The sequence below is a fragment of the Sminthopsis crassicaudata genome, chromosome 6 (assembly GCF_048593235.1).
Source record: "Sminthopsis crassicaudata isolate SCR6 chromosome 6, ASM4859323v1, whole genome shotgun sequence".
Classification (NCBI taxonomy): Eukaryota; Metazoa; Chordata; class Mammalia; order Dasyuromorphia; family Dasyuridae; genus Sminthopsis; species Sminthopsis crassicaudata.
The window spans coordinates 219,653,469-219,666,488 of record NC_133622.1 but is presented as its reverse complement, the minus strand read 5'-3'; the positions used below and the strand labels follow the sequence as shown (position 1 = coordinate 219,666,488).

The following is a 13,020-nucleotide window of genomic DNA, read 5'->3' as shown; positions in this document are numbered from 1 at the left end:
TCATAAATTGAAGTCTTTTGAAAGATCAATTTTTTCCAATAATCTCAATTATTTCTAGTTAACAGAAGCAGCTCAGAAAAATATTTTGCCTGTCATTTCTCTATTTCTTTATTTGTATGCAAAGAATTCAAGGGAGATAAATTTCCCTAATCTTCCCTTCTTTCCTAAAGAAATACATCCTTTCATTAACTTAAAGCCGTTCATTTAAAAACTGATAATTAGCTTGTCAAACACTGGTTCTAACAATAGTATGCTTAAGTTTAAGAATTTTAATTCAGTAGACTTTTTTTGGTATACCATGAAATCATTACAGTAATTGTGAACAATTCAAAACACAAAAGGTTTTAGAAATGATAAAGAGGAAGCAGTAATAATGGATGAGAAGTTTATTGTTTTTAAATTCCAGTAACTGTCACAACAAAAAGCAAATGAATTGCACAAAAACTTTACAACAGAACAAAAATGCCTTAAGTAAATGTAAGAGAAAAACTGAATTGATAATAGTTCATATTCAGTATTCTGACTTTCTAGATGTTAAATTTATATCCAAAAGCTTGAAAATTTAAACAAAGGTAAATGTTACGCCACAGGAAATATAAGTGTTAGCATCACCATACTTCATCTTTATACAGAAAAAAAAAAAAAAAATGCTTGTAAAACCAAACAGCTACAAAGGGACAATACTTATGTGGTTAGCCCAAGAAAATTTTTACATATCTAAAAGTAGTAGTGATAAAGTAAACACTCATTAATTTACTCTTTCAGGGTTAAATAGTAATATAGCTTAGATACTACATGGAAGATAGAATGCCTAAAATCTATATAGATGGACAGAACACTCACTCTCATGAGATAATGAAGATAATTAGACATCAAAGTATAAATCAATTCTGAATTAGATCTTCCTGGACAACAGCCTTAAACCTCCAAAATAATTTCTTTCTCTGTGAATGACCATAGCTATTATCAGTTTGTCTCCACAATGAACTGCCGACTCTTCTGAAACCTTCAACTAGGAAGAACTCAATACCTCCCTCCCAAAGCATATAAGAAGTACAGCATTCTTAAGCTATTTTAATATTTAATATACTTTTGACAAGGTACAACACCTATATGTATAGTACCTATATTACTATAAGCACTACGTTCAGTAGAATAATGAAGAAACACAATTCCCAAAAGAGTTTTTCAACAAAATTATACATACCCACATCAATAGAGCAAAATTCGTATGGGCTGTTGGGCCCTAAAATGCAAAATCTCAGCAAGGATTTGGAAATTACAACTAGATTCTATCAATATAATATTCATTGTAGAAGCACAGCTATTACAGACAATGGGATTATAGAAAGTAAAAAAAAAAAAAAAAAAAAAAAACTACAAAAAAGTTTTCAACTTAACCAATTATGCAGAAGTACAATTGAACCTGCAACACCAAAATAGGTATCCAAGAAACACAAAATCTAGATATTTACACTTATTTCGAATGTCAACTTTTTAGCATGTTAACACTGACTCATCTAACACAATCCATACAAAATGGAAATTAGCATTTGCTTGAGTAATAATAATCAGGTCTCCTGAAAACTCTAGCAGCAAGATTAAAAAGGACCTCAAAGACAAGGAACAAGACTTGTGGATTCATCATTTCAAAATGCAGCAAATCTCAACAGCCTTGCAAATTGACCATTCAAGAAATGAACAGAATTTCCATCTCTTACTGAACTCTTTAAAGTGAGAGTTCTTAGGAAGGCAAGCTCTTCAAAGCCTAATCTGCCAGATCTAATGAAAGCAGGAATAGTTAATGTTCTTTAGGTTATTTCCCAAGTGTGTTTAAAAAGACTTTGTGGCACCACTTAAAATTATGTTTAAATATTTGAAATATAACTCAATTCTGAAAGTGATTTATGAACTTACACTTTGTGTATATTTTATCATGATAAACATACTTCTTTAAAAAAAAAAAAAAAAAAAATTCTAACCGTGTCCATACCTAAGGGATGTACTGCGGTCACTTATTGAAGGATTATAGAAATAGAGATCTTAATGTCAGTAAGTACACTTCCAGAAGGGACAGGGAACCTAGATTCTGTTTGAAGAGGCAATTTGGCTTGAATTTGAAAAAGGATTTGGGGAAGGAATGGGTTGTAAGAACTGAAACTACAATAGTATATTAGCTCATTTTAGGCCAAATGCTATTTCTTTAGAACTTATTGGGCTACAGTTTCTTTAAAAATATTACGAATCTTGAATTTGACAGAAATCTAGGTAGAAAAAGGAGTAAGAATACTTAGGGTGCTATCAAAAAACTGAATTTTCATGATAAGTTTCTTTATTCAAAGGGAATGTGATCTGATATAAAGTGCTTTTGAAGATTTTGCCCCCTGTTTATTAATCCATTTCTAACTAATGCCAGAATGTTTTTTTAAACAGTTTAACAAAGATCAAATCTTATATAGTCAGGCATTATTTCCCAACTACTCAGAGCTAACTTATTTATCCACAATAAACTTTTAAAGCTTATTTTTAAAGTCCTTCTATAACATACACAAAACAATGAATTCTAAACACCTAATACACATCTATATGTAATAACACGATTCAATTTTTTTGTCACTGATTTATCATGCTTGAATTCTCAATATATCTACAGTAGAATTTTAGAGCTACAAGGATCAGCTCATTCAAACTCTTCAAATTACCCAGCATGCTTATTATGAATAATTTCCCCTCCTTCTATTTCAATCTGCTCATAAAGCCATTTTCTGTCACAGCGACATTCAGCTCCACACTTGTTAGAACCACAATTTGGACAGGCGTAGAAACACCCCAGGCAATCTTCATCAAGGCAATCACAGAGATCCATCCCACTGAATATCAGGAGGCCCTGGCTATCATAGACTTTGCTCTTTGGTGGTATTACTTGCCTGTAAAAAGGGGAAAAAAAATTTTAACAATGAAATATAAAATTTTAATTCCAAAGTTAACATCACCCCCCCCCAAAAAAATTGCTAATTTAAGTTTTTGCACAAAAATAAAGAAAACAATTTAAGATATGGTAAGGTGTAAAATTTTTTACAATTTATATCAAATAATATGGTCAAAAGGATTTCTGATATTCAATATGGCTACTTCTAACTACTTGGATATAGTCCTACTAAAGTGGTTCATAGCTTTAAATCAAAGTCATCATATATTCACTAGTCACAAATCCTCATTTAAGAAATATGGATGAGAGAATGAAGCCTCAGGTTAATATTTCTATGTAACTAAAGAGAAATTCCAAACTATCAATTTTCCTGTTAAAAACAATCCTCTCAGTTTATACCTTCCCCTCAATTTTGCTACTCTTTTTGGTGGGCTTGATATGTTAACTTCAATATCGTTAGGAACAAGAGTATTTTAAGTGACAGCTGTGTGTGATCAAAAAAATTCTCCTAGAAGCCAATAAACAAAAATCCATTAAACAAAATTTGAAGATTAAAGGTATACATACCATTATCACTTCACTACTACCAAAGCATAATTATTTTTTAATGTTTCTCTTTTTTAAATATTTATGGCATTATTTGGTAAAAAAAAAAATTGTTTCCCAAGTCAGTTGTCTCAGTTAATTCTGGTTTTACTATTTATATAGCCAAAAACCCCACAGATATAATTTTAAGAAGGATACCTTGGAACCTTATTTTGAAGAGTCTGAATTTCTCTATCAGGCTATACATTAAGATCTTTGTATGTAATTTGTTTAGTTTATTAATTGATTTGGAATTTTTATAATTGAAAGAGACCTATAGAACTCATTCACTGCTTTCAAAATTTTCATTTATGAAGGAAACTTGAGACTCAAGTACATTTCTACTCCATGCTGCCCTCCTTTAAGCAATTTGAAAAACAATCTGGGAAATCCCAGAAATGAAGATGAGACAAAATAAAGTAGTAAAATGTTAGATAGCTTACATTTCTTAGCATAAATGCTAATGTAAACCGCTTACCTGTCTGAATTGGTTGACTTGGTTTGCCTTCTTTTTTCTCTCTTACCAGTTTCTGGAGTAAATTCAGTTTGCTTTCCTGGATTTGCAAACTGCAAGGACCGCAAGGCTTTAGCGGTCCTCCCCTAAGGAAAAGGAAAAATTCTCAAGTTAGATTTCCATGTCAAAGACACAAACAGTAAACATGCCACTTAATGACTGCCAACATGCCACTTAATGACTATTTCAGACAGAACAGAATTCTTCCTGCCTTGTCAGAAGTGAAACAAAAATTGAAAGCCCAATGCACTAAAACTGAACTTTACTCTGCAGAAGCACCCATTAGACCATTATTCAGGGCTTACTCTCTGATTACACAATCCTAACAATCTTGGTTATTTATTTTATTGTATCACAGCAAATCAAAAGTAGCACAAGAGGAAGGCATAAGAGGCAGACACACTTGGCAGCAGAACTAAAGGTTGATAGCCATGAAGAAGAGAAGTAAAAAGAAAACAAAACAAAAACAAAAATAATAGATATTCACAATGATGGCTGAGTCAAAGATTCTTCTGTTTGAGAAATGAGTAAACTGTGAAAGAGATTGGAAATTCTTCCAAAAGTAGCTAAATTAAACAAAGTTTTACCACACAAAGGTATATTATTAATTATATAGCAGAAAAATTGACAAGTAGACTACCCTGATGACGTTACTGTATCATGGTAACTAGCAATATTCAGCTTTCTGAAAATGTGGCTGAACTGACATGTTTGAAACTGGAAGAACTGCTTCAGGAAACATGGGAAAGGCCACCTTACATACAGTGCATATGTTAGAAAAAAAGTCCTCAGGAACAGCAATCTTACTTTTCTAAAAGCAGGAATGAAAAAGTGCTTAATGCTTGACTACACATGGCAATGTTATTGATGCTGAGCGGGAGAGGAGAAATATAGTTCATTACCAACAATATACAATCTCAGCCTGTGCCAAAGAGTTTCTATTAAATTCTTTCATTATTTAAGTGCTGAATTGTTATTCCAAATAAAAGGTACCCAATTTTTCAAGGTAATAACCTTTAAAACAAGACGGACCATGTATCACACCCCACAAAAATAAAATCAAAACTTTACACAAAGAGAATCATGTTTTTGGTGACCATAGAGAAGCCTAAAATTAGGTAATAGGGCAAGGAGAATCTGAGCTGTGCTCCTAGATATACCCACACAAATCCAAATGTGGGTGAGGACAGAAGAGGAAGTGAGTAAAAGGAGCAAGGAGAAACATTAATTGCAAGCCATCTGCTAGTCCCTCCTGTACTTTCTATAGTTATTAATGCTACAAAACCATGTCTGATCCTACCACTTTAAATGGCTGAAAAGGGGGAGCAGTGTAAAACAAGTAAGCACCACTAAAATAATTCTCACTTCTAAATTTTGTATTTAATATTATGTTGATTTAGGGTGCATATGAGGAATGACAAAATAAATAAATAAATAAATGAATAAAGATTATGCTTCTATACTACCCAAGCAAACTAAATTGCAGACCTAAATAAGTGAAAAATTGGCCCATATACATACGTCTGAATCAGGTTTCCTTTTTTGGCGATCTTCAGATTCAACATCCACACTTCCATTGATTATCTGTGTGCATTTTGGACAAAGCTTCCAACCAGGTACAAGCTGTCTTCCAAACTTGGCACTTAGGAAAGTGGCATCATCTAAGTCAATTGCATGCAAATTTTTCTTTGCAAGCTTTTTGTGTATGTTAAAAGGATCACAACAAGACTTTTGCAAGTCCTCAAATCGATCAATGTAAATTTTTGCATGATGGAAGCAAATTGTATTGTTTCCAGAGAGTGTCATTCCGGTTCTAAGCTGAAGTAAAAGCGCATCGTTTGATGATAATTCTTGCAAAGTCTTGAAGCCAGTATGTCGAGTATAGTATGTCTTATGACATTCATTGGTAGCACGAAGCTGAACTCCAACTGAACAGGGATCCATCTTACTTCCTTAGAACAACCTATTTCACCGTTTTTTATTCTGCCTAGGTTTTTTTTTTCTGTAGCCTCTAGTAGGTCCTATTGAGGATCACCCTAGAGAAAGCATTAAAGTGAATCAGATTTATGTTACAATTTTTTTTTTAACCTAGAGGCCTGACACTAAAAAGCAATTCAGATTTATGTACTCTGGAACTTTATTCCCCCTTTAAAATTTCTTGCAAGTAGGATAATATGCTATTTTGTTTATATGTTTTAAAAACAAATTCTCTTCCATGTTCCATATTCAGGATTACACTTGCAGATTTATAAATTTCAATAACTTTTGCAAGATCATGACATCCCTATGCAACCCAGCTGTCACAGACAACAAAGGTGACTTTTAGTCTAACTTAAGACAATTATATTCAAGGTTCATTTTAAATTAACTGTTTGGAACTCGGAATTTCCCCCCCAAGAACAGTCAAATAAATTATCCCATGTTAGGAGAAATTTATTTAACACTAGTAACCAGAATCCTGGATACAAGGAAGAGAGGAAAAGACTGGAAACTGCCCTTTCTTGGGCCCTAAAGTTGCTACAGATAAAATCCTCAAGCTGACTAACCATATCTTTAGAATCACTAATTCCCTAATATTTTCTAGAGAGAATACTAAAAAAACTAGGTAAAAGAGATACAAAAAAACAAAAAACCCAATTGCTGCTGCCACCTCATTCCCACCAATTCTCATTTGCTTAAGATGATTTTGGGTGTGTGATTCAACAGCTACTCTTCAATTTCACACTTGTTTACAGTAAAATATAGAATTTCTGCTTCCAACAGTTTCTTCCCATTTAACAATTCTCAACATAAATCAAGGTTTTTTCCACAATGGCTTCCTGGTACATTGGCTATTTGAACATTTCTAAATTGGGAATTACTCACATATGCAAATCTGATTTCTCAGAATGATCTTATTTGAAAACTAAAAAAAATTCCTATTTTATAGTGTTATAATGAAATCATTTGCTAACCTCATTTAAAAATAAAATCTTAATTGTCTGCCCTTATTTTCCTTGCTTGAAACTAGTATTTATTTGAAATCAGTTTTTATATGAAATCAATAGCTATTCAAGATGTCCCATCAGCTTACACTAAAATTAAATTCAATGCAACATTTATTTAGGGACATTTTTTTTTTTTTTTTTAAGATAAGTAGTGCTTGCCTCTCAAGGAGCTGAGATCTAGCATAATGGGACACAAGAATAACATCAAATAGCACATAAGAACTGTTTACATCCATACCACTTATTATCTGTGTGAAATGGGCAAATCCTCTTCACTTCTCTGGGTCCTTATCTGTTAAATGAAGAGGTTGGATTAGATGAGCCCTGAGGTTTTTTTTTCCTAGCTCTTAACAGTTTGATTCTATTTTAAGCATCTTCTGGAGGAAGTAAAAGATCCTGGTACATATTAAATACTTAATAAATGCTCAATGACTGAAATAGGTTGGCTTTAAGAATGGCAAGGATCTCAGATGTCACCCCACTTAAAAGTTCAAAACATTTCTCATAAGTAATCACCCAAAGATTACCTGAAAACAGCCAGTGGATAAGGAACTCTACCAAAGCAAGTTACCCTAACTTATTCCTTGACTGTCCTCATAAGACAAGTATGGTTGATATAATAACGATAGAAGTAATCACAAAGACTTATTTGAGTGTCTGATTTCAGGCTAAGTTCAGAAAATTCAAAATTGCTTTGCCCCAAATGGGTCAGTTTGCCCTCACATGAGTAGAGGCCCCCCTCAATGGCAATAACCTTTCTGCAAATAATTCTTAAAACTAGAAATAAATGCGCCAAGGAGTTTTCTGTAAGTATTCTAATCAGCTTGGCTAATTCCCCATTGATGCAGATTCCATCCCTACCTTCTCATCCTGTGCAGCTACTGTCCAAATATCCAGGGAAGCTACCCAACCAACATTGTATTTAATATTTATGAATACCAAAGCAATGCTCCAAGTTGTTCAACTGCTATCCCTTGACCAGTTTCAACTCCTCTCGTCATATATATCATGCTTTTTTACAAGATAACCAGTGATGATATACTGCAGTCCATTTAACCCCATCATGAATCTTTCCCACAAGTTGCCTGTAATTAATTATTCTTTGGAGAGCACAGTATTGCATGATTTGCAGACATATAGCATCACTGGGAAAATACTGGTATTAATAAGATGGGATTTTGCAGAAAAACAGCTTGGAATCTCTCCAAGTGCCAGTGAATTTTCCCAAATTTAACACAGTCTGCAGTTTTAAATTCTGAACCTACTTCATAGCCCAAACAATGGAACGCCCATCTAAATGTATTTCAGCACCAAGTCATGTATTTCCAAAAGCATTCAAAGTTGAAGTTGATAAAGCAAAAGAGATGAGTGCCAATGTTTTTCCAAAAGATGTATTTTTTAAACCAACAGAATTATTGTTTCCACTCAATATTCATTTACTAATTAGACAAGGAAATAAAAAATGACACTTAAAAAGAAAAGGTTGGAATGAAAAGATGAAAGTGACCAAATACATAGATAAGGAAGAAATATTGTAGAGATGACAATTTTAAAAGCACCCATGACACAGTGGTGGCTGGCTGTCCAGGAGGATAAGGGATCTGTACTACAGTTATATAGCTTAACCTACTCTTTCATCCTGTAATCAAACTCATGCATTAGTTGCCACTAGAGCAATTTTCATGTAGAATCTGAAACTGAATGGACTATCAAGGTCAAGATGATTTTAGTAGTGGAAGAGCTAAGAGAATATCAATCAGAAATCATTTTAATAAGGGCAAGTATATCAAAGAGATTGTCATAAATCCTCAAAAGGGAACAGGTGAAATTGGTTACCATTCAAAGAAAGTATCTCCTGGATATGAATGAATACATAATACCAGAAATTTTCCCTAAAGGTGATAAAGACATTGTTACAGATTCAATTCCTGACGCACCACTGAGGTTTCAGTGTAATATTTGCTCTGGGGTGGGTATTTGATGTATCCCTAGTGGGGAGGAGAGAAGAGTCAATTCTTATGAATTGAATCCCTCACTTTTAACATCTGACTATGTACTACACAGGAAAAGCCTTCCCAGAGTACAATTCTTATGCTGATTCTTGAGAACTTTACTCTGAAAAAAATTTACTTTGTCAATGACTTGAACCTTTTGAGTTACTTCTCTCTAAAGTTGAACCTGAAAATAATGTTGAATAACTTGATCTAACTTTTGCTTACTTTCAAATGGGAAAAAGCTCTATGGATGGAATAATACTGATGGTAATGAAAAATTTAGGCTTGGGAGCTAGTCTATACACCCACCTATGTGAAATAAGCTAAAACGTGGATTCCGGCAAGTTGTTTTTCATTTGTAAAAAAAAATCAAGAGATAGAATTAGATGCCCCTAAAATTTCTTTCAGTTCTAAATTTGCTTATTTACCACTGTGACCCTTCCTCTCACCCTTTCCTAAAAGGCATTAAAATCCACATAGACTTATCATAAGTCATTAACAACCTTCTGGCACTTCTGTACTTACATAGCACAAGTATATGGGAAGAAAACGTGCACAAGTGGTTACTTATTCATAGAAGATGAAAGAGATTGCACTACTATGAAAGATCGGAGCCATATTCATGTTATGCTACTATAAAAGATCAAGACCATTTTAATGTTACTACTCAGGAACTTTTTTGTTCCTTTAGAAAATTTAATGTTATAGGTTAAGAAATGGCTTTAAAAATGTTTAAGGATATTCCAACGTTGTACTCAAAGTATATCAAAAAGACTCCAATAGTAAAAGGATGATGGACCTGTTATTACCAAAAAAAGGCAACAAAGAAAGCAGCAACTATACCTACTCACTTGCCTCTTCTAAAATTTTAATGAGAAACACTTGTACAACCTGCTCCAGAGGATCCTTTTTTTTGGGGGAAAAAAAGTCAACCCATCACAAGTAAGTTTTTAAAAATTCTTACCACAACCACACCTTCACAGGCACAACAGACAAAAATGTGGAGAATAGGATTTTCCGTAGCTGCTACACATTGGTTAATTAAAAACAAAAACAACTTCTGTTAGGTAGCAAACAATCCCCAAAACCATGAAATGTAAACACTCATTCGCATGTGGTTCCTTCATAGCAATAACCACATTAAAACTTTAACACCAGTGCTCCACAGGGGACTGAAAAATAGGAAAATAGATGCTCACCAAAAATGTCCTTCACTGTCTTAAGGAATGCCATAACCATTATCAACTAGAAGGATTCTTCTTCATAATATTGGTCAAAGAGAGTTAGGAGCTGGAAAGAACCAAATTGTGATCTTTTTGAGGGCAGGAACTCTTGCTTTTCTTGGCTCATGGAAAGTGCTTAATAAACATTTACTGAGGAAATACTCATACTTTGACTCCATTGTAAAAGGCTTCCCCCCTCCCTCCAAATCTATAAAAAGGGTGAAGCTCCACAGAACTAATCTTATTTCACCAAACCTCAGAAAACTACCATCTCATCAAAGAGATATGTTCACCCACAAGGACCTAAAGATCCATATAGAGGGAATAAAAAAGTGGGAATACCGCATGTTCAGATTATTGGGTGAGATGATGGCTTAGAACCAGAAGATAAAAAGATAAAATCCCCATCTCCTGGAAGGTTGGCTTGCATTTTTTACTATGTCTTATTTTTTTGGGGAAGGAAAGGGCTCTACAGAATCCTCAATTTTATAGGAGGAAGCCATTCCCAACAGCAGCCATCCATTTGTGGAGCCTGCATCTATCCTAGAAGAGGACAAAGAATAAGGTTCCTCCCCTAATTATGGGTCCTTACAACACGGAAGTTCCGCCCCTCGTTTGCATGGCTGTTTTTTCCTAAGGTAAACATGTGAAACTTTGACTTCCAAGATTACGCAAACTTGATTTTCATTGGTCGGATACCCTCACCTCTACCTCTCCTGATTCCTTTGGCATTTACTCCACAGCCTGACTACAACTAGCTCCTAAATCCTTCTCTGGGCAGAAAGCAGCAACATGGTGCCAGAGCTCGCCCTTCCATCCAACAGGATGACTCCCAGGACGGGACTTCGAGAACTGAAGACTAAAACAGCCTCCCCTTCCCAGGCCCCTGACCCCACCCCCCACTACATCTCTCTTCCAGGTGGCTCAGCCCCCCCCCCTCCAGTAAACGCTCGAGGCCATCTTTCCTTCCCACCAGGCCCCATTCCCGCCACCTCCCAGGAAGCACGAAACTTCCCAGCCTTCTTCTCTCTTATTCACTATAAAGCCACTAGGAAAAAAAAAAGGGGGGGGGGGGGTGTTCTCCCCTCCCCTTTGTTGCTTACTTCCCGCGGGTAATACGCTGCCCTATAATCCTCAGACCTGCTTTAGGATCACATGAATTTAGCAATGTTGCATGAATCCCTGGTGTGTGGGGCAAATAGACCCTCGATTGGTCGGGGATGCAGGCGTCCTTCCCCGCCCCGCCCCCTTCCCCGTGCTTTATCCTCGGGCTCCGCCCCTTCTGTTTTTCCATTACCTCACCGGCCACGCCCAGGTCCGCAATGCGGCATTTTCCCGCATTACATCATTGCACCAAACCGTTTGACCACGCCCCCGAGACCACCATTTTAATCGCTTTCACCTTTTTGCAAATTCCACACCCACTGGGAGATCTTATAACAGGACTTAAAAATAAAAGCATTTGGGGGTCTTTAGTTGGTGGGGTCAGGGCCGTAGCACTTTGAGGTAACGTTACACGCGCCGTGGCCCAGCGCTCTTCCCGCTCCTTTGTGCTTCGTCTTCTCTCGGTCCTTTCGTGCGTTCCCAAATGCGGGCATTTAATAACAAATGGGGATTGATTGACCAAGACGCCCACACACCTCTCTACCCCCCACCCCCTAAGCCGTGCAGGAGCGCGGCCCTAAAAGGAGCTCCACATAAAGGGGGCGGTCGCGGGAACCCGACAGGTTGTGGTCCAAGGTAAACACAAGGCGCCCGGGATGCGGACTTAGTATCGCACGCAGGAGCCCGGGGGCCATTTTGTCCAGCCCTTCCCATGTAAGAGAAATGGCGCAGGGGTATTTGCACCGCTGCCCCTCCCCACCCCCCAATTCTATTGTGCTGCGTAGATAATTCTCTCCGCCACTCACCTGTTCTGGAAACAGTCCGAGGAATTTTAGCGGGCTCACGCCTAAACTTACCCAAGGAGCGGCTTCCAATTTCGGGACCGCGGGATCCCCTCCTGTCCTCCCCCCGCCCGTGCCCGGCAGCCCTGGCGCGAGGCGCCCCTCCGGCTCCGGGGCAGCTCCCGAGTACGCTGGGCTCGAGCCCGGCCTCGAACTCGGAGCGCGCCGCCCGGGAGAGTGCCTGGCCCCTCGGCCCTCACCGCTCTTCGGCCACGGTCTCCGTCCAGTACCTTGCCCGGCGCCCGTCCAGGCTCCTGCCGCGCCGTCGTCCGCACCTCGGCTCCGGGACCCGTCGCAGCCATGAAATAACAGCTCCGCACGTAGCAACCAGGACCACGACCAGCTCGCACCGCCCACCACCAGAGAGAGGACGTCGCCGCTCGGCTAGAGGGGCTCTTCTAGTGAGACGTCGCGCCGTAACCAGAGATAGGACGCGCGGGGGGCGGAGCCACGCCTGCCTAGAGAGGCCGCCAGCGCGGCCGCCATCTTGGGAAGGGCAGCGGGCCCAGGAGGTCCACGAGGCCCACGGGCCTGCAAAGTGGTGCAGGCCGGGAAACTAGAGAGGCCTGAGTGGGGCGAGACCTGAGAACCACGTGAGACTTGGCAAACTCCCAAACGCCCCTGTGGTAAACTTGCTCCTCTCCCTGGTGGTCTGAGGCTCAGGGAGTTCAGTCTTGCAGGCAGGAGGATTTCTCATTAATTCCTAGGTTTTCACTCGGGCATTTCCTTCCTCCCTTCCTCCCTCCCTCCCTTCCTCCCTTCCTCCCTCCCTCCCTTCCTCCCTTCCTCCTTTTTTCTTTCCTTCTTTCTTTCTTTCCCTTTCTCTCTCTTTCACTCTCTTC

At 37.9% G+C, this 13,020-nt stretch overlaps 1 protein-coding gene across 2 annotated transcripts; it reads right to left on the bottom strand.

Annotated features, from left to right (window-relative positions):
* Positions 1 to 371: 371 nt before the first annotated feature.
* On the bottom strand, positions 372 to 12,551 carry ARL14EP (ARF like GTPase 14 effector protein). 2 transcript variants are annotated; one of them, XM_074273773.1, is made up of 4 exons: positions 12,409 to 12,551; positions 5,550 to 6,064; positions 3,993 to 4,114; positions 372 to 2,927 (listed from the first exon to the last, which is right to left on the bottom strand). In XM_074273773.1, the coding sequence occupies exons 2-4, from the start codon at positions 5,970 to 5,972 to the stop codon at positions 2,699 to 2,701; spliced, it is 774 nt and encodes a 257-aa protein (XP_074129874.1). In that variant the 5' UTR covers positions 5,973 to 6,064; positions 12,409 to 12,551; the 3' UTR covers positions 372 to 2,698. The 2 variants fall into 2 exon arrangements, with proteins under 2 accessions (XP_074129874.1, XP_074129876.1); XM_074273775.1 differs by lacking the exon at positions 12,409 to 12,551 and adding an exon at positions 10,209 to 10,301.
* Between the last annotated feature and the right edge of the window lie 469 nt (positions 12,552 to 13,020).

Excerpts from the sequence above, each read along its gene's own strand:
- ARL14EP (XM_074273773.1), bottom strand. The coding sequence starts at position 5,972 with ATGGATCCCTGTTCAGTTGGAGTTCAGCTTCGTGCTACCAATGAATGT. Across the intron at positions 4,115-5,549 it reads AAAGGAAACCTGATTCAGAC|GGGAGGACCGCTAAAGCCTT; the intron begins GTATGTATATGG and ends CCTTTTCCTTAG. Across the intron at positions 2,928-3,992 it reads AAGTCAACCAATTCAGACAG|GCAAGTAATACCACCAAAGA; the intron begins GTAAGCGGTTTA and ends CCCTTTTTACAG.